We start from the raw sequence: 19,653 nt of genomic DNA, 5'->3' as shown, positions 1-19,653 counted from the left end.
CAACACAAGCTACCGTGGGGACAATTAACACAGCGTTATCTAGCGCTGTTAATTATCCAGGCTTATTTATTTATTACTAGCTGTGCCTGCGGTTTTACCCGCTTGAAATTTATAGCCTATATGTTATTCTGATGTATAAGCTATATTACTGTAAAGTTTCATCAAAATTAGTATAATAGTTTTTGTGTGAGAGAGTAACAAACATCCATACTTACAAATTTTCGCGCTTATAGTATTAAGATTAAGATTGTGTTTTCAGTTGGAGATTCGAATGTGAAATTAAAACAAGAATCACCGGAACTAGATGCAGAAGTTGCAGGTAATTCAATTCAATTCAATTCAAAATATCTTTGGTTGTTACGCGAGGCCCCTGGCGATTGCCCTGTTCGCCACCAGCTGCCACCGGTCATAAATACAAATGTTTTCATTCTGCGAGGAATCGAACCCATCGGAATTAAGACGGTATGCTAAACCGCTAGATCATCGCGGGCTCCAATTACATATAACAAATGTATAGAAGGATATTTTTTTAATTGAGGGTTTTGGGCTTTTGTCAGCTGCTAAGACCTGTAAGACTGACCTGTATAGATCTATTATGCTCGCCATTTTTCAAAGCTCGCTACCTAGTGACCCGTGAGGGGACAAGAATTGAAGGATATTCTTAGGAGCGATGGTTTTTATTTCCTCTAAATACATTTATACATACGTATACATTCCAAAGGAGATTTTTTTTTAATATGGATGAGAATGGATTGGTGCACCCGTCTGTGCTAACGGTTTACTCTGTCGGGGCACCAGTGGATCAATATAAGATGTCAGGTCAGGTTAGTTAACCCGTCGTGACATATTCACCAAGAATTTATCACAATAGTTTCCAGGGGAACCGCGTGGAGGTCTGACTTGGTACATTGCTAGCGAGCAGATCAGTCCACATTACTAACAATCCCTTTTCCCCCCCAGGAGATATTTCGTTTATGCGTGAGTGGGCTACAACCACATAGGATGTGTTTCCTCTTCTGCTTGGCAAAATCTACAGATCAATGTTAAGCTGAGGCCTAATATCGCTATGTGTTTATTCAATTTGCAATATTCAATTTAAAATACAAGCAGTTCTCGAAATACACGAAGTAAATCGAAACGATTTAAGTCGTAACATATTTTTTCATATGTTACATGTAAAACTTAAGAGGTAGAATCCACACGGACTTAAAATTAAAAAAAAAAAAAAAAAACTCCATTTGTAACAAAGGATATACATACTTTATTATTAAACGATGTAAGTCGAGGACTGCCTGTATTGTTTATACTCAATAGTAATAACTGAATATGTATTGTTACAGATAAAAACACAGATTTTCCACACATGGACACTGATGACAGCGATGACTTCCCATTGAATTATGAGGCCGGTAAGTAATATTTTTTATACTACGATACAACCAAACTCTCTCCCTCCCCCCTCTCCCCCTCCCCCTCACCTCTCTCTCCCCCTCCCCCTCACCTCTCTCCCCCTCTCCCCCACCCCCTCTCCCCCTCTCCCTCTCTCTCTCCCCCCTCTCTCTCTCTCTCTCTCCCCCCTTATCCCTCTCTCTCTCTACCCCTTCTCTCTCCCGGCCTTATCCCATTTTAATTGGGGTCATACAACCATTACCGTATAACCAAACCAATAAAAATGCCGTTTAAAGACATAAGTAGTGAAAAGATGTTTTTTATGAATACATAATTTAATTTTTGATATTGACGTCATCCACAGATAATAGAAGTGAAACAGACGTAAAAAAAGAGGTGATAAGCAAGAGTAAATCAAAGAAGACTAAACCTAAACAGACCAAATCGAAGAAGAAAACAGAGCAGACTAAGAAGAATGAATCGGGAGATGCGGGCAAGAAAGGTAGGTCGATACATGTACTATTATATTGCGATAATATTTGTTATGGAATTTGTAACGAACTCAACAGATCTTACTGAGCTAGAGTTTACAGAGTATCCTGCATCGTCGTTCCTCTTTTTCCCGATTGGAAAATCCCTTATGGAGACCCGTTCGTCGCAGGGTTGGACTCTCTTTTCCCCCTCTGCCCTCTCTTTCCCCATTCTCCCCTTCCCCCTCTATTCCCCATTCTCCCCTTCCCCCTCTCTTCCCCATTCTCCCCCTCCCCCCCTATCCCCCTCCCCCTATCTGTTTCGCAGGTACTTTGAAACATTTACTCGGCATTCCCTCTCTTAGTGCCTGGGTCGCGGGATCGTTTTAGCAATCGACCGAGCTGAGCCCGGGTTCCACTCTACGTGGTGAGATATTTCTTAGTTCCTCCGCCTCCCCCCACACTCCCCTCCTTTTTCCTTTTAACCATCCACACATGTAACACCTTCCTTAAAATATTACCGTTACAAATTCCATACTGTATCTATCGCATGACACCGACTTGCTGTTTGTTCGTCCATTTGCTATTTGTGATCTGCAATATTTTTGGTGTTTTTGTAGTGAAATGAATATCATTTTTTTTTCTCATATAACTATCAAGTCCAGTCAGCAGGTATATTTTTAATATAGATTTTATAGAATTTGGTGTTATTTTGGGTTGGTATTTATATATTTGGTTAGTATATTTTATATAAAATTCTCGTATAGTTTTATTCCCATATAACGGCTTGACCGATTCTCATGAAATTTTGTTTGAGTAGGTCTGAGAATCGGCCAACATCTATTTTTCATCATAAACAACGTTTGCCGGGACAGCTAGTTTTATATAAATTTATAGGCTATATGTTATTCTGATGTAAAAGCTATATTATTTTAAAGTTTCATCAAAATCCGTTCAGTAGTTTTTGCGTGAAAGAGTAACGAACTTCCATCCATACTTACATATAGTGTCATTTTCATTTACAATATTAATAAGAGTTTTGATTCTATCAACCTTTAAACTTTAAACAGTCATTCAATTTTAAGTGAAGTCCTCAATCCTCCAAAAGGTAAACCGTTTCTGATATAAGCGCACACAAACGCACCGACAGGAACAACACGGGTTCTATTACGTTTATAAAATCCTCTAGTAGTTTTTCTCATATATATATATCTTATATGTACAGACAGGGTAGTTACTATTTTATTACCACCAGCATATGCTATTGCTTTTGCAACAGCATATGAAGGCGGGCACTTTTAAAAATTATTCTGTATTATTGTAAACATGTACAACATTTATTTGAAAAGAATGCGGGGCTGTTTCTTGTCAGTTCTTCTCATCTCGAAATCATTCCGAACTAACGGTAGATTTGACATATCATCAGGTAATAGACCTACATGAATAAAGATATTTTGAATTTGTATTTGAATTAATACTGTATTAACGAATGAATGGCAAGTCGGTGCTATTTATGGTGTTTTTTTTAATATCTTTCTTTTTAATGTACCTTTATTATACTTTATTTGTTATCTTTGTGCAGTAAAGAATTATTATTATTATCTATAACATTACGTTTTTTATATATAATTAAAAAACAAAATACGGTATTACGTCACAAGTTCCACAGATATTTATATTGACTATAGAACGCTAGCGATATGTTCAATATCAGAAGCATAGACAAATTAAAATTGATCACTTTTACTCGTTTGAACAATTATAATCAGAACCACAAACTAAATAGAATTTATCAATTTGACTCGTTCATATTTTGTCATCGAATTACTAATTAGAAATTCTTTCAGTAATTTCTAATTTAAGAACATCATGCTGTATAAAGGTATTCTTGGTAATATTACATTTGCGTAGGGTACCTTAGTTTCACCTTTTCTGCCGCCAAGCACTTTGCTTTGTAAACTATTTCGGTTGAAGTGTGAGGTAAGGCAGTGAAATTACAGGATACGACTCATGACACTGTAGCGTTATGTATAATGTGGGGAAATGTCGCTACATAATATATTGTATGCTAGCTACACAACCCCGCTTCTCACGGGTGTACATGTATTATACATATAAACCTTCCTCTTGAATCACTATCTATTAAAAAACCGCTTCAAAATCCGTTGCATAGTTTTAAATATTTAAGTATAGCGATGGACAGACAGCGACAGCGACTTTGTTTTATACTATGTAGTGATTGTAGAGTCTAGGTAGTGAGTATACAGGTGATATAATTGTACTATTTATTGTACATTAGTAAGTTTTTTCGATAGTGTGCTACATGGCTTATTAGTAAAGCGTGCATTCGACGCGGCGTCCTAACGTGGACTGATTTACAACTGAACTTAAATCTATGTGAGTGGAGACAAAAACTAATGGAAGAGTCTCAAGTGTTGATAGAAATATTACAAGTGTAGGCTTAACACCTTAGTCCTCTGAAATGGTATGAGTGATACCTCGGTCGTTGCAGGTAAGGCAGTGAAATTACAGGATAGAGGCATGACACCTTAGTGAAGGATAGAGATCAAGACGACGAGCAAAGAAAAAGGCACCCATATAGTCGTAAAATATTATATGACTTATTATTATTTATTCTTTAATAAAAAAAAAATTGTACAACAGGCGAGCTAGATACCGTATGGCACTCTCTCCCAGCTAACCTTAGGGTATAAACAGAAAGTGTAGTGGGGTATTAGCGACTTATGTCATATATAAAACAATATAGTGTTATAAAAACATAGATAATAAAAAAGATATAATTTTTTTTGTCTGAATTGACAACGCATGAGTTATACCACGGTCGTTGCAGGTAAGACAGTGAAATTACAGTATAAAAGGCACACCTTAGTCCTCTGGAATGGGAACGTCTAAATGATAACACGGTCATGTGATAACATGATCTGTAATACTGTTCATGTATATAGGCGACAGTTATCACCTTGTATTACAGAGGCTCATTTGTTATTGAAATTATATTAAAAATCGACAATTATTATAAATATTGAACCATTTTTTACTCTTAAAAATGTGGTATTTTTCTAGTTTTTAAGAGCGTCTTGACCTAGTATTAACACCTCTGAGTTACACTCGAGAGGTTGTGAGTTAAAATCTAGATACAAAAAGAACTGACTCCGGTGATAAAAATACTGATATGAAACCAAAAATACAAGAGACGGCGGTGGGCTCGCTCCCTGCCACGTTCGATTTTCTTATGGATGATAATGTGCAGGTGCACCCGCCTGGGCTAACGGTTTATACTGGCGGGGCACCAGTGGAGGATGATAAGATGAATATGAGGTCAGGTCAGTTAGCCCATCGTGATAATTCATTCATTTATCACGATGAGATCCCGGTGGTTCCCCATGGAGGTCCTGACATGGAACATTATGAGTTATGAGGTTTATTCCACATTACTAACAATCGTCCAATGCCACGTTAGCTTCAAATATACTGACCATAATGTGGACATGGTAAGTGGTACGTTCACCACAACATCGACATATGACAATATCTCTGGCTACCCCATATAGGATTGCTGTCGTACTACATTGTTATTTTAATACGTTACTGTATTGCAAATAACCTCATCACACATGCAATAACCATATTGTATGTGTGATATTACCATACTTGCATATCGAAATTAACGACGTATCGATAAACCGATAAGAAAAATTACTCGCTGCCAAACGAAACGTGGGCATGTCAAGTCAAGTCTCGCGTTTACCACAACGTTGACTGAATGCAATGTCTCTGGCTACCCCATATAGGATTGCAGTCGTAACGGTCTTTGTTATTTTAATATGTGATTATATTTCAACAATAGATTTTTATTTAGCCATTATATGGAATACAAAAGGTGACATTAAACATACATCAATTTAATATTTTGTAGACATATGTGGTGTTAGCATACTTACATATCGAAAAACATGCTAAATTATCGACACACCGATAAACCGATAAGAAAAATTACTCTGTGCCAAACTAAAAATGGGCATGTCATGGTCTCGCGTTCGATCATCGACAGTTGACACTACCTCTGACTACCCCTATGTAGGATTGCAGTCTTAACGGTATCTTAGTTATTTTAATATGTGATTATATTGCAACAAAGTAACTATATATTTTTTTTATTTAACCACTTAGTGAAATAAAGAGTATCATTAAAAATGTATGTTTTTTAATAAATTGTATATGTGGTGTTACCATAGTTACATATTGAAAAATGACTAAATTATCGATGTACCGATAAACCGATAAGAAAAATTACTCTCTGCCAAACGAAATGTCCGCTTGTCTAATCAAGTGTTGCGTTCACCATAATTGCCTCTGATTACCCCATCTGGGATAATGGTCGTGACGGTATCTTTATTTTTATTTTCTCAACTTCTAGGTGGATCAGAAAAGATTCATTTCCTATTTATATTATAAATTAGGGGTAGAATTTATCAAAATCCTTTCTTAGGGGATGCCTACGTCATAGTAGCTTTATGCATGCAAAGTCTCAGTCCGGTCGGTTTAAAATTGACAAAGATTCATACAAACTTTCATCTCTTATTTTATCCCTTTGGGGGTAGAATTAATCAAAATCCTTTCTTAGTGGATGCCTACGTCATAAAATCTACCTGCATGCCAAATTTCAGCCCGATCCGACCAGTGGTTTGGGCTGTGCCTTTTATAGATCACTATGTCAGTCACCTTTTAGTTATATATATTTAGATGTAAATTCTATACTTATTTCTTAATGGTTGATAATGAAATGGTACTTCATGTATTTCTACTTGTATATTTGAGTTGAATGTAGAAATGTGATGATGATGTCTGTGATTTGTGATTAAAATATTGAATTGACCTATATGTTATGGTACAAGACGCACTTTTAGTTCCTGGTTCAAAACTTTGCATTAACGAAATCGGTTAAAAATAATTATTTATACACATTTGCGGTTGTTATAATTATAAAAAAAAACTAGCTGATATGACATATGTCATTCTTTTTAGTGAATAGAAAGTTTCAGAAAACTTTATGAAAGTTTACTAATAGTTATCACCAATAAGATGAATTAACACGTGTGATACGAGAGAATCATAAAAGAAAGAAAAAATACTTATTCAGTGGCTTATAAATACAATAGAAACAAAATAATCAACAAAAACATATTTTGTGGATAAAATACCGAAATGGCTCCACTCAGCTTTATGGCATGTTCTGAGCTAACACGCAGCTTTTACAATGAAACCAAGAAAAAGAGACTATTACATAAAAATATAATAATAAAATCAGTATCAATCTCTACACATCCTATGTGGTTGTAGCCCACTCGTGTGTAAATAAAATATTCTTTGGAAAGTTTTCACTCTATCCTGAGGAGATAAAAGCCATCGCTTCTAAGAATATCCTTCAATTCTAGGTAGCGAACTCTGAAAAAGGGCGAGCACAATAGATTTATAGCTACAGGTCTAAAGCACCTAACAATAGCCCAAAACCCTCAATAAAATGACGAATCTCGCTACATCCCAAGAAAGAAGAGCTAAGAACAAATTGGCAATAATTGTTTTCTGCTTCTAGGCGGGAAGACGCCTACGAAGTCCCTCTTTCGGCTGCAACAAGACGACTATACCCAGGACGGGGAGCAGTTCTCGTGCAGCCGCTGCGATAAGCGATACTACAAGTTCTGCTCACTTCGATTCCACGTGAAGTCCAAACATTATAAGATACCAAGATATTCCTGCCCGTACTGCGCGGAGAAATTCATGACTCTAGCCCCTCTGACCGTCCACAAACTACTAGAGCATAACGTCGACGAAAGATTCAAATGTAACGCCTGCAAAGGGACTTTTAACACTAAGATACAATTGAGAAAGCATATAAATAATTTTCATATGCTCGGGGAGAAATACAAGTGTGAGTTTTGTGAATACGAGTCGTTCAGTTTCGAAGGTCTGTACAAGCATAAGTTTAAACATAAAACGGTCAAGGATTATCACTGTAGGTTCTGCAGGAAAGCGTTTCTCAGGAAGACTACGTTGGATCTCCACGAGAGGATTCATACGGGTGATAGGAGGAAGATCTGCAATGTTTGCGGTCAGGCGTTCGTTCAGAAGGCTAGTCTTAATTATCATATGACGAAATACCATCCTGAAGTGAATTTCTAGTACCCTTAGTCGTAACGGATGACAGTTTTTACTGTAAGGAAAAATATCTTAGGACAATTCACACAGCGTTATCTAGACCCAAGCTAAGCTTAGCTTTTGTTATGGGTACTAGACAACTCATTTAAGTTCATAAATACATTGTTTTTGTAAATACTATATATTAATACTATATACCTATATAAACAATTACCACTCATGCTCTTGGATACAGATGTTTGTACCGTGCGAGGATTCGAACCAGCACTGAAGTAAGTGTCCATAAGACCATCGAGACAGGCAGATATGGCATAGTAGGTAGATGTAGACTGAAAAAAGTCTCCCCTGCGATTGATCCCCCGTCCAACTCAATCGGAGATCGAAATTACGTCGTCCTGAACCGTGGTTCGAACCCTTAGCAGTGCACTCTGACTAAAGTCGTATCCGTCAGGCAGGAGTTGGCCTTCAGCTGCTCCATCCTTCCGCAGGTTTGTAGTGTCATCTGCACTCGCCCCCTATCGTCCGTTGAAGCTGTAAATGCCAGCTGCGGCCAACGGCATTAGAGTCTGAAAATTTTTTTGTAGTCGTTTGCGTGAATACCTCAGTCTCACTTAGTTCGTATTTACTTCAGTTGTAAGGTGAAAATTAGACAGTAGAAGGACAAAATAAGAGGCAGTGAGTTCTTAGTCTTCCGTAATGATAACGCATGAGTGGTATCTCAGACGTCACAGGATAACGTGATGTCCGAGCGCTGTTCATGTATATAGGCGACGGTTACCACTTACCATCAGGCTAGCCGACAGCATGTCTGGCATTTCAATTAAATAAAAAGAAACTATTATTGCTTTATTTGGCGGAAGCAAAAATTGCATATTAAAAATTTGATAAATTTATATTTTTAGACTACAATATTTTTTAAAAAATATCGCGCATGTCTCAATCTATCTTTATGCCGAATTTAATTAAGATCTGCTCAGCCGTTTGGTCGTAAAAATGTAACAGACATACACAAATTCGCATTTATATTAGTATTATTAGTATGGATATTTCATTATTTTAACTACTTCTACCTATTATAGATAAATACATAATATTTTTTCCGAATGGTAAAAAAAGTTATCCAGTGTTTTGTTGGTATAGGGACGATATTCTACATGCAGTAATGTGACTTAATAGTTTTAATTTAAGGATGATATTTCTTTGTATTATATAGACTGTAGTGGTGCCTATGATTTTTTTTTAAATTGAAATAGCAAACAATTATGAATGACAGGTAGACGGCCCGCCTGATGGTAACCGTCACCTATATTTGAACAGCACTACCGACATCGTTTTTTTATGGATGATAATGGATTATCATCATTACATTATCACCCATAAAAAAGTTATTTACCATCCGACGCGGTGTATGGTTGACACCAGAATGTTAAAAAAAAATCGTCTGTATAACTTTACGTTTATTAATTTTAAAGATTTAATTGTTAATATTGGAAATATTATACATTAGTTTTTAAAATTTTATTGTTATTTTTTAATTAACTATGAAAAATTATAAGTGAATGTAAATAAAATGAAACCTGTATATGTTGTATGTGTTTGAATTTTTTTATGTAATTCTATTAGCTAACTATGATAATGTTTTAAAAAGAATCTTGAACTAGATGAATCTAGGTGTTCTAGCGGTTTAGCAATAGACCGCCTTCTGACGGCCGCGGGTTCGAGTTCTCGCATAATGCAAATATTTTTATTCATATTATTGTTTGTATTGGTCTGGATGTTTCTGTGTATATGTATGTAAGTATTTATGTCTGTAGTCTACTACCTATATTCAATTGAGTTTCTTGCCAGTTCTTCATCATACTGAACTGGACGGTAGGGAAAAAAATATAATATTAAAAAAAATTACGTTCATAAGCGGTTCAAAGGTCATGAATAAATGATTTTTGACTAAGAATTTGAATTTCAATATAATACAAGCTTAGCTTAGCTTGGAACTAGATGGCGCTGTGTGAATTGTCCTGTGTTCATTTATGATGGTAAGTGGTAACTGTCGCCTATATACATGATCAGCACGGACATCACGTCATCATGTGACGATTGTGATACCAACCATGCATTGCCGTTCCAGAGAACATTTTTTTTATAATCTATACATCTATACATATAAATAAAATTGGATTGACTGTTTGTAATTTTGAAATACCGTTTTTTACTACATGCATATGTATATAAATGCGGTAGGTACATACACCAAAAAAAAATTTTTTACAATATTTATGCCTGTTTGTTCCGGCTAATTTCTGAAATGGCTGGATCGATTTTGATGGCACTTTTATTGGCAAGTAGCCTACGTAATAAGTTAGGCTACTTTTATTTTAGAAGAATAAAGTTAAATTCTACGCGGACGAAGTCGCGGGTACAGCTAGTGTGGTAATAAAAATACATATGGGCTCGATTCCTCGCATGGAGTATGAAACAATCATACTCATGAGTACATGGTGTTTTCTTATGAAAAAAAACAACTATCTAGTACCCATAACACTAGCTACCTTAACTTAGGTCTAGATGGCGCTGTTTGAATAGTATAATGAATATGCAATTATTTACAAATATGACATGCGAAAAAAGCGGTTGCTTAATTTCATACGAATTATTTTGCAATGGAGACAAACTTAAAAAAAAACTTCGATTCTCTTCAAATTAAAAAAAAATCAACCTAATTACCTTACATATATGCGGCTACACTTATGTTTTTAAAAATAACATTTCATTTAAGCAAAGGACAAAAGATTATACAGCCGATAGTTGCATATTCCCGCGCATTCAAGAAAGTTCTATCATTTCTTTTCTAGGAGAAAAACCTGGTGGCTATTACACCTTGAGGGGAGACAGCTTTGTATGCAAATTGTGTGACAGATCCTACGCTTCACAACCCCTCGTATCTCAGCACTACAGATTTGTCCACTTAAAACGACGCCCAAAAGTCCGCAAATGCCCAAATTGCGACCAGAAGGTCCCGGGGTACCTTAGAGCGTACCATTTAGAAGAAGCCCACAATATACCGGCTCCGAAATGTGGTATATGCAACAAGAAGTTCAGGTTTCCCCACCAAGTACTGCAGCATCAGAAGAAAGTTCACATGGGCGAGAAGACGGTGATCTGCAAAATATGTGATAAAGGGTTTTTCAATAATCTGAGTTTGAGATTGCATATGGCGATACACAATGAAGCGAGGCAGTTCAAATGTATTGTCTGCGGTCGGGAGTTCCGTTGGGAGAATAATTTAAAGGATCACTTAAAGATACATACGGGAGATAAGAAGTTTGTATGTAAAGTTTGCGATAAGGCATTTGTACAGAAGTCTACGTTGAAGCAACACGGCGTTAGGAATCATCCTGGTGTTGATGTTACATAATCTGTGGTTATGTAGTGGATTGTCTCATTTTTTTTATTTATATAGTCTTTATTTCACCAGATAAATTACATGAATTAATTAACAGAGTAATAAGGTACAAAAGGCGGCCTTATCGCTTATGCAATCTCTTCCAGACAACCTTTGGGTAGAGATGAAGACAAGTGGTAGGTGGCGCTAGAATAGAATGGTAAAAAAACATAACACGTTAAAAGCTGTACATAGTAATATTTTATTTGTAAATACACAAATAGAATATTACTATGTACAGCTTTTAACGTGTTATGTTTTTTTTAAAGAACTCTTGCACTACCATTATCCGCTAATTATGTCCACTATCACAGCGTTAGGCTGGAAGAGATCTCTTTCAGAGATAAGCCCACCCTTGCTCACATTTTTATTTATAAATATGTTGTTTACTATATATAAGTGCAATAAAGAATATATATAAAAATAATAATGAACAATATATTACATATATAAACAGTAAATACATATTAAAATATATATCTATCTTAATTATTATATATAATATACGTGTATAATAGCTGTTAGCTGTACCCATCGACGTGACTTTATTATCAATTTTGCATTTACGTACTTTTAAAAAAATGTAAATAATTTCAAATAGCAAACCAAGTTGCAAAAGAGCGCATCCAAAGACCTGTCCTAAAATTTGCGTTCTTTAGTTAATTGAATATTGGTAGCCTTGCTAAAAAATATAGGAGTACATATTTACGAAAAATATACTTAAATACCTCTCTACTCGAGTCGGGAGCGAACGAACTATTTTAGTTCACAAGAGAGATGCGAACTGAGCGATCTCAGTCTCAACGAGCTGCGAATTTAGCGATATCAGTCGCGAACTATGCGCATGACAAGTTTCGACCCGTCCCACTTACGCACGTCTTTCTTTTCTAGGGGACGAAACGACCCTCGCCAACCAATACACGCTCACAGACGGCGGTGACGGGACGAAACACTACTTATGCAACATATGCATGCGTAGTTACAAGGATAAAGGAAATTTTAAACAGCATTACTTGCATGTCCACTTGAAACTTAGGCCGAAACTGCGCTCATGTTTTCTATGCACGGTGAAAGTGCCAACGCATATGCGGGCGTTGCATATGGAACAGGCTCATGACGTTCCGGCGCCAAAGTGCAATGCGTGCGGCAAAAAATTCCAGTATCCAAATCAGGTTAGAATCATTACCAAAAAGAAATCAATTTAACAATAAATAATTAAAATTTCTTAATTTCGTGTATGCGATATGTTTTTTATACAATTTTGTAATTGCATAACAATGAACTCGACCCTCTCTCCTCTCTTCTCTTCTCCTTGCTGTACCCAAGAGAGAATAACTACTAACTCTAAAGTTATGGAACGCAATGCTCAAATAAATAAATAATTATTTGACAAACTGAGAACTAGAATAATTTCATAATTGTTAGCTCACCTTTACTAATCGAACTAGACAATTGTAAGTGCACTAAAAAACTATCTATTTTTATATTCCATATTTAAGTTCAATATTTATTCATTTAAAAAAAGGTACAATATAATAATAATAACCCTGGACAATTCACACAGCGCCATCTAGTCCCAAGGTAAACAGAGCTTGTGTTATGGATTGTTAAGTCCTGGATAGCCAATAAAACTAGTGGACTGTGATTAATGTATGTAATATGGAAACAGTTATGAAATATAGACAGATGTACATTAAACTTAGAAAGGTAAATTATTTGTAAGCCGGTAAGTGTAGATGCCGGTCGGACAAGTGCCGGTGTCTGCCACCGGCCGCAGTTGCCGATGCGCAGCACCGCCCCCGTGGAGCGGTGCGTTGAGTGCTTAGACAGGATACTAGAAAACTGTTAGGATATATTTAGATACATTTCTTTGTACATGGAAAATATCTCATACTCATGAATACAAATGTTTGTACTGTGCGAGAAATCGTACCTGCGACTATCGGGATTAAAGCGATGTGCTACCATAACACAATCTGCTTAGCTTGGAACTAGATGGCGCTATAGGAATTGTTCAGGGTTATTATTATTATCATCTATACCGTTCTGCAGGTGTTACGCCACCATAAACAGCATCACATGGGTGAAAAGAAATACGAATGTCCCCATTGTACCATGACGTTCGTATCCTGTGCAAATTTGCGACAGCACAAGCTGAAACACTCGGCCATCAGGTCGTTCAAATGTGAATATTGTGAGAAGACATTCAAATGGAAAAAGAATCTTAACATCCATATTCTAATGCATTTAGACGATAGAAGGCATGTATGTACAATGTGCGGGGATGGATTTGTGCAGCGGAGCAGCCTGAAGTATCATATAACTCGACATCATGCAGGGATCATATGAAAGTAAAGGAATTAAATACGCTTGACCACAAATTAACTTTACTGTAGTCTGTTTTTTAATACCGGAGACTAAATTGACAGATGTAAGTGTTAAATTTTCAAAATGACAAATAATATTAAAGACATTCAAATTCAAAAATCATGTTATTCATGTAGGACATTTTAGCTGCTTATGAACGTAAATATTTTTATATTATAATTTTTTCCCTACCATCCAGTTCAGTATATAGATCCAATTGAGAAGAACTGGCAAGAAACTCATTGAATATTTTTTTTAAAGCCGGTATATTTACAATGAATAGTTGTATAGGTGTCTATGTCTAACATTAAATGCAAATCCAGTGCATGAACAACTATTGCCATGCACGCTCGTCATTCAAGTAATCGTTTAGTGAGTAATAGGCTTTGCTCAGTATATATGACTGAACAGATGTTTTGAATTTATTTAAGGGTATTTCCAATATATTCTTTGGTATCTTATTGTAAATTTAATAATTAATAATTAATCTACAAATTATCAATTTGACCGCAGACTTATAATAAACAAAAGAGTAATATATTTTATAGACATATGTATTTTTATGCATCATTATAAAAATTATAATTTTGCACTCCTCTATATAAACTATAAGTGTACGAAATTTCATAAATGAAATTTCATCTAAGTTTTTGCTTCATGTATTAATATATAGATAAAAGAACACTCAACTTGGAACTCCAAAAATAGCTAGCATATAAAAAAAAAAGCACGCACTTTCACATACGCTCCTGCTGTCTGTTTGTTTAGATCTTAAAGTACAGTATCAAGTATGTGTTCTTTTTTTATGACTACTCTAATGCTGTTGGCCGTACCTAGTTTTACACTTAAGGGGCGAGTGCAGATGGTAACCCGCGGAAAGACTTATGGAGCGACTGAAGGCCAACTCTCATCTGGGGGCACTGTTAGGGGTTCGAAGCTCAACTAGGCTGTCGTAATTTCGATCCCTGTTTTAATTGGACGGGGGATCGATCGGAGGGGATTTCTACTCTGTCAATTTAATTTATATTGCTTTTATGTACGTTGAAGTCGTATTTAAAAACTATTTTGTTTTAATTGTGAAAACTTTGCGGCCAAATTTGTAACTTTCATATACCAGATTGTATTTTTACTGATAATAAATAATAAAAAGAATGTGAATTATTTTATTTTAACAAAATTCTTCGTTCTTCTTGTGATGAGACAGCTTTCCGAACGAGCGTGGTTGAATAAAAAGTAGGTAATGACTATTCAAAAGTGCTTAAATATAAGTTTATTTGAGAGAGGGCAGTAGGCTTGCTTCTGCCACGTTATATTCCAAATATTGGCACGTCGACGGGTGCGTTCAATTGACAACCCCATTTAGGAGAACTGTCTTGAAGTTGTGTATTACTAAAAAAGAGCTATGAAATTATAAAATCAATAAAAGCGCTATCTGTTAGTAGGAATATTAAGTTTATATTACTAAATAATCGAAAAATATCACAATTACGAAATAACGCCATCTAGTGGCATATCTTCCAAGTTAGATCAAATTGCACACAATTTGAAAATCTAATTTGCAATCGGTTCAGTTGCGAGTCCATCGCGACAAACAACGTGACAAGTAATTTTTATATATAAAGATTTATGCTTGGCAACATGGCGGACACTCAGCATTTGCCGTTGTGACAGCTAACTGTCGCGGCGCTGGTAATTCATTCTGCCTGCCAAGTATATAATATATTACACCCAGACCGATACAAACAATCATACTCATGAATACAAATGTTTGTACCGTGCGAGGAATCCGCGACCATCGGAAGCAATCATTAGACCACCGAGGTTATTAATTTCTTTTTAAATGATGTGTACATTGTAAACATCTGTGAAAAAATCATTAAATTTAAACATACGTTGCGTTCCGACCCGTTCGACTCACGTCTATCTTTCTTTTCTAGGCCAAAAATCGAAGGTCGCTGATCAATACACGATCAAAGACGCTGGTGATGGGCTGAATCTCTACGTATGCAACACGTGCTCTCGCGAATTCGAGAGACGAGATCTTTTCAGACAGCACTATCTGTTTGTACATTTAAAAGAGAGGCGGACAGCGCATTCGTGTAACCGCTGCGGGGTAAAGGTTGCGCCCAGTAAGAGAGCGTTGCATATGGAGGAGGTGCATGGGATATCGCGTCCAACGTGCAATGCGTGCGGGAAAAAATTCGCGTTTCAAAGTCAGGTTAGAGTCATTAATGAATTCGGTATCACTTGTAACATTTCGGTGGGGTAGCGGTTTAACACACCGGCCTTACTTCCGATAGTCGCGGGTTCGATTCTTCGCACGGGACAAACATTTGTATTAATGAGTATGATTGTTTGTATCGGTCTGGGTGTACCCCATAGACTATTAAACGTGTCACCATATTTTCACTCTATAATATAAACGGGTAAAAAATTTCTGAAGAAATGTTTTATGAGGCCATATATTCCAAGAATTAGTAATTATTTCCCCTTCCTAATGTACTAAACTTAATTGCTTAATGTAATAAACAGTATGGGACAATAATAATACTCAATACCTATCAAATCCAAACTAGATTATGAGCTACCAAAAATACATTTGTAATAGTGACGTTTACGCTGACGGGGCACCAGCAGAGGATGATAAAGCATGAGGTCAGGTCAGATGGCCCATATTGGCGAAATTCCCTAGAAATTGACCATGATGGCTTTTAGGAGGAACCGCGAGGAGTATCGGACATGGTACATTGCTAGCAATAGGGCTATCAGTCTACATTACTGACAATCCCTTTCCTCCTATATATAAATACCGTCAGCCCATCGACTTGTTTGCCCCCTCCGATTGATCCCCCGTCCAATTCTAACGGGGATCGAAATTACGACGGCCTAAGCCAAGGTTCGAACACCTTCGAACCCTCCGGCTAAAGTCGTATCCGACAGGCGGGAGTTGGCCTTCAGCCGCTCCATAGGTCCTTCCTTTGGTTTGGGATGCCATCTGCACTGGCCCTCTATCGTCCGGTGAAGCTGTAAAGGCCAGCTGCGGCCAACAGCTTTAGAGTAATCCGAAAAAAAAGGCTAGTTTGCAGTATAAAAATTCTGTCAATCCCTAAATTCAACAGGTCACATGGCATCAGAAAAAGACCCATATGGGTGAAAAGAAATATGAGTGCTCCATTTGCCCACTCAAGTTTGCGAGCTCCTCGCATTTGAAAGTACATCAGCTAAAGCATACGGCAGAGAGGCCACACAAGTGCGAATATTGCGAGAAGACATTCAGGTGGAAGAACAATCTGACTAGACATATAATGATACATATGGATGTAAGGAGACACGTGTGTAAACATTGTGGAGAGGCGTTTGTACAGGACACCAGTTTAAAATACCATATGAACCGACGGCATCCTGAGACGGTTCGAAGTGAAGGCATTTAAAACATTTAGAAACTCTTCAGGGATGCCAACCGTGCGTGGATCCTCAAATATATATGGGATTTTTGGTCTTTGGTACGAGGGCATTTTCATTATGATAATATTATGTACTAGTATGGATATATGTTTATATGTCGGTTCTTTATGTGCAGAACGCTATTGCATCTAGTCACTAACTATATAAAATAAATCTATGAAAAAAGAGTAAAATAAATTGGTATATTTTCTTATGCCACAAAATAGTCATTCAAATTAAACCTAGTCCAGCCATAACTTCTGTAACAAATGAAAATACATTTATTTTTAATGAAGTAATGTAATATTATTAATATTTATACCTACATATCGAATCAAGTTTGAAAATATTCTATTCGAAATGGCCACATTTGGCTTTTATACAAGCCATTAATCTGTTTGTCCACGAATCTATAGATTTACGCATCGTTTCCAAGAGAAATTTCGCTACTGCTTGCTCCAAAGATTATTTAAGACTCGATCTCCACGGTTTCATCTAACAGCGGCCGCCCTGATATATTCTGGTTTTCGACAAACGAAGTGTTGTTGTATCTGTTGATAGTACGATATACGAACATACGACTGATACCAAGCTTGAAGTGTCTGCAATATGACCGAGAGTTCCATACCCATTTGTGCAAGGCGATCACTGTAATCCTATTTAACACCCCATTCCATATTATAGTTTAAAATGTCGAATACAATACACGAAAAAATATGCGAAATGGCGCAAAAACGAAAGTTTTTAAAATAATATGCATATTCCAAATTTGAAATAAAGAGTTTAAAAAAAAAAAGTTTTTATATAACAGTATTTATGGCCTGACTAGTGTGACATCTTTGATCTGCGGTACGCCCTCATATTTTCGTTGTTGTATGCCAACGTATGAGTGGTCAGGTGTGTTATCGTGATATAGTGTTGTCGTGACGTGAACATCACTATCACGTCTAATAGCCGATTTCTAGTAAAGAGGTCGAAGCCTTGGTATATTTAAAAGGCACTCGATGTTTATATATATTACTTAATATTAATATAGTTAATCGGCCATAGTTACCTGCGATTTCGCTTAAATAATGACTTATATATGAATTTTGTGAATATACCTGTTGTTTTGAAATTATAAAAAGTTACATAAATTCATGTATTTGTAGATTTATTTAAATCCATACTTAACACCTCAAATAGTGCAATATTTAATCAATATTAAATGTATTTATCTAAAAAAAATGAAGAAGTAAAATGGACTTTAATGACAAATCTTTAAAGTCGATTACAGATTTGTTTTGGGTTAATACAGTAATTGTGTCTACCTTAAAAATTGTAAGTAACGTGTATTTGTCTCAATGGATATACCAATAAACAATTATTTCAAATTTAACAGAATTTTTATTTTATATATTTGAAGTACATTTCAAGAAAATCATGCTTTACTTATCATAACATTTACATATAGTTTACTAGCTTACCCACGCAGCATTTATCATTATATATCCCGCAATTTACATAATATCTTAATAAATATTATAATCATAGCCTATGTGTTATTCTGATGCATGAGCTATATTACTGTAAAGTTTCATCAAAATCCGTTCACTAGTTTTTGCGTGAAAGAATAAAAACATCCATCCATCTATACTCGTACTCTCAAACTTTCGAGTTTATTATAAACTCGTAAATAAAAAATGACTAGTTGTTACTTGCGATCGTCCTCTTAGATATAAACTTTTTTTTCTGTATAATTAACAATGATTACGCGTGTGTTATAAATGTAAACAGTGAAGTTGTATTCCATAATCCTATTTGTTATTTCTTTATCAATTTTCGAAGTAACCGTTAGGCACCAACCAGTAGGCAGCGCGCTGATTTAAAACAGTGAAACGATGGGAAAGTAGAAAGAAAACACAGAACCAGTACACATCACAGGTTTATGATTGAGTTTATTTAAAATCTAGTGTGTTGAAAAACGTACGATATACGTGCGTGTTTAACACACTCGGCTCTATTACGCCCTCGCCTTGGGCTCGTGTTGTAATTCTATCTCGTGTGTTATAACCATCATAACGCACTTATATCGTAATATATACCAATAACAAAATTTTAAACCACTTAAAAAAATAAGAGACGACTCATGAAAAACTATAAACTTACTAGCTTTTACCCGCGGCTTTGCTCGCATTGAATCCATTATATATTATTCATTACTGGCTGCTAGACGGCGCTGATTTATAACTTCAACTTCATTACTGGCTACTAGACGGCGCTGAATTAGCAAAATGTTGATATTGTATTTTTTGTTCTATATAAAAATTTTTTTTTTAAAATAAAAGTTATCCTATGTTCATTCTAATACCTCTAAGAACATGT

At 36.0% G+C, this 19,653-nt stretch overlaps 1 protein-coding gene across 5 annotated transcripts in view; it reads left to right on the top strand.

Moving 5' to 3' along the window:
* Positions 1–19,653, top strand: part of LOC131850262 (zinc finger protein OZF-like) — a 31,651-nt gene that overhangs the window by 2,545 nt on the left and 9,453 nt on the right. For 2 of the 5 annotated variants that reach the window (XM_059200449.1, XM_059200450.1), the window contains exons 3-5: positions 260–319; positions 1,341–1,409; positions 1,754–1,891. In XM_059200449.1, the coding sequence (XP_059056432.1) occupies positions 260–319; positions 1,341–1,409; positions 1,754–1,891 (267 nt within the window). Of the gene's footprint in view, positions 1–259; positions 320–1,340; positions 1,410–1,753; positions 1,892–7,473; positions 7,846–10,888; positions 11,636–15,782; positions 16,064–16,964; positions 18,062–19,653 lie in introns of those variants that run through there. The other 3 variants (XM_059200451.1, XM_059200453.1, XM_059200452.1) reach the window with 3 other exon arrangements.

This window comes from Achroia grisella, unplaced genomic scaffold, assembly GCF_030625045.1.
Source record: "Achroia grisella isolate CSIRO2021 unplaced genomic scaffold, CSIRO_AGI_Agris_v1 utg719, whole genome shotgun sequence".
NCBI lineage: Eukaryota > Metazoa > Arthropoda > Insecta > Lepidoptera > Pyralidae > Achroia > Achroia grisella.
This window is presented reverse-complemented; position numbering and strand designations above follow the sequence as displayed.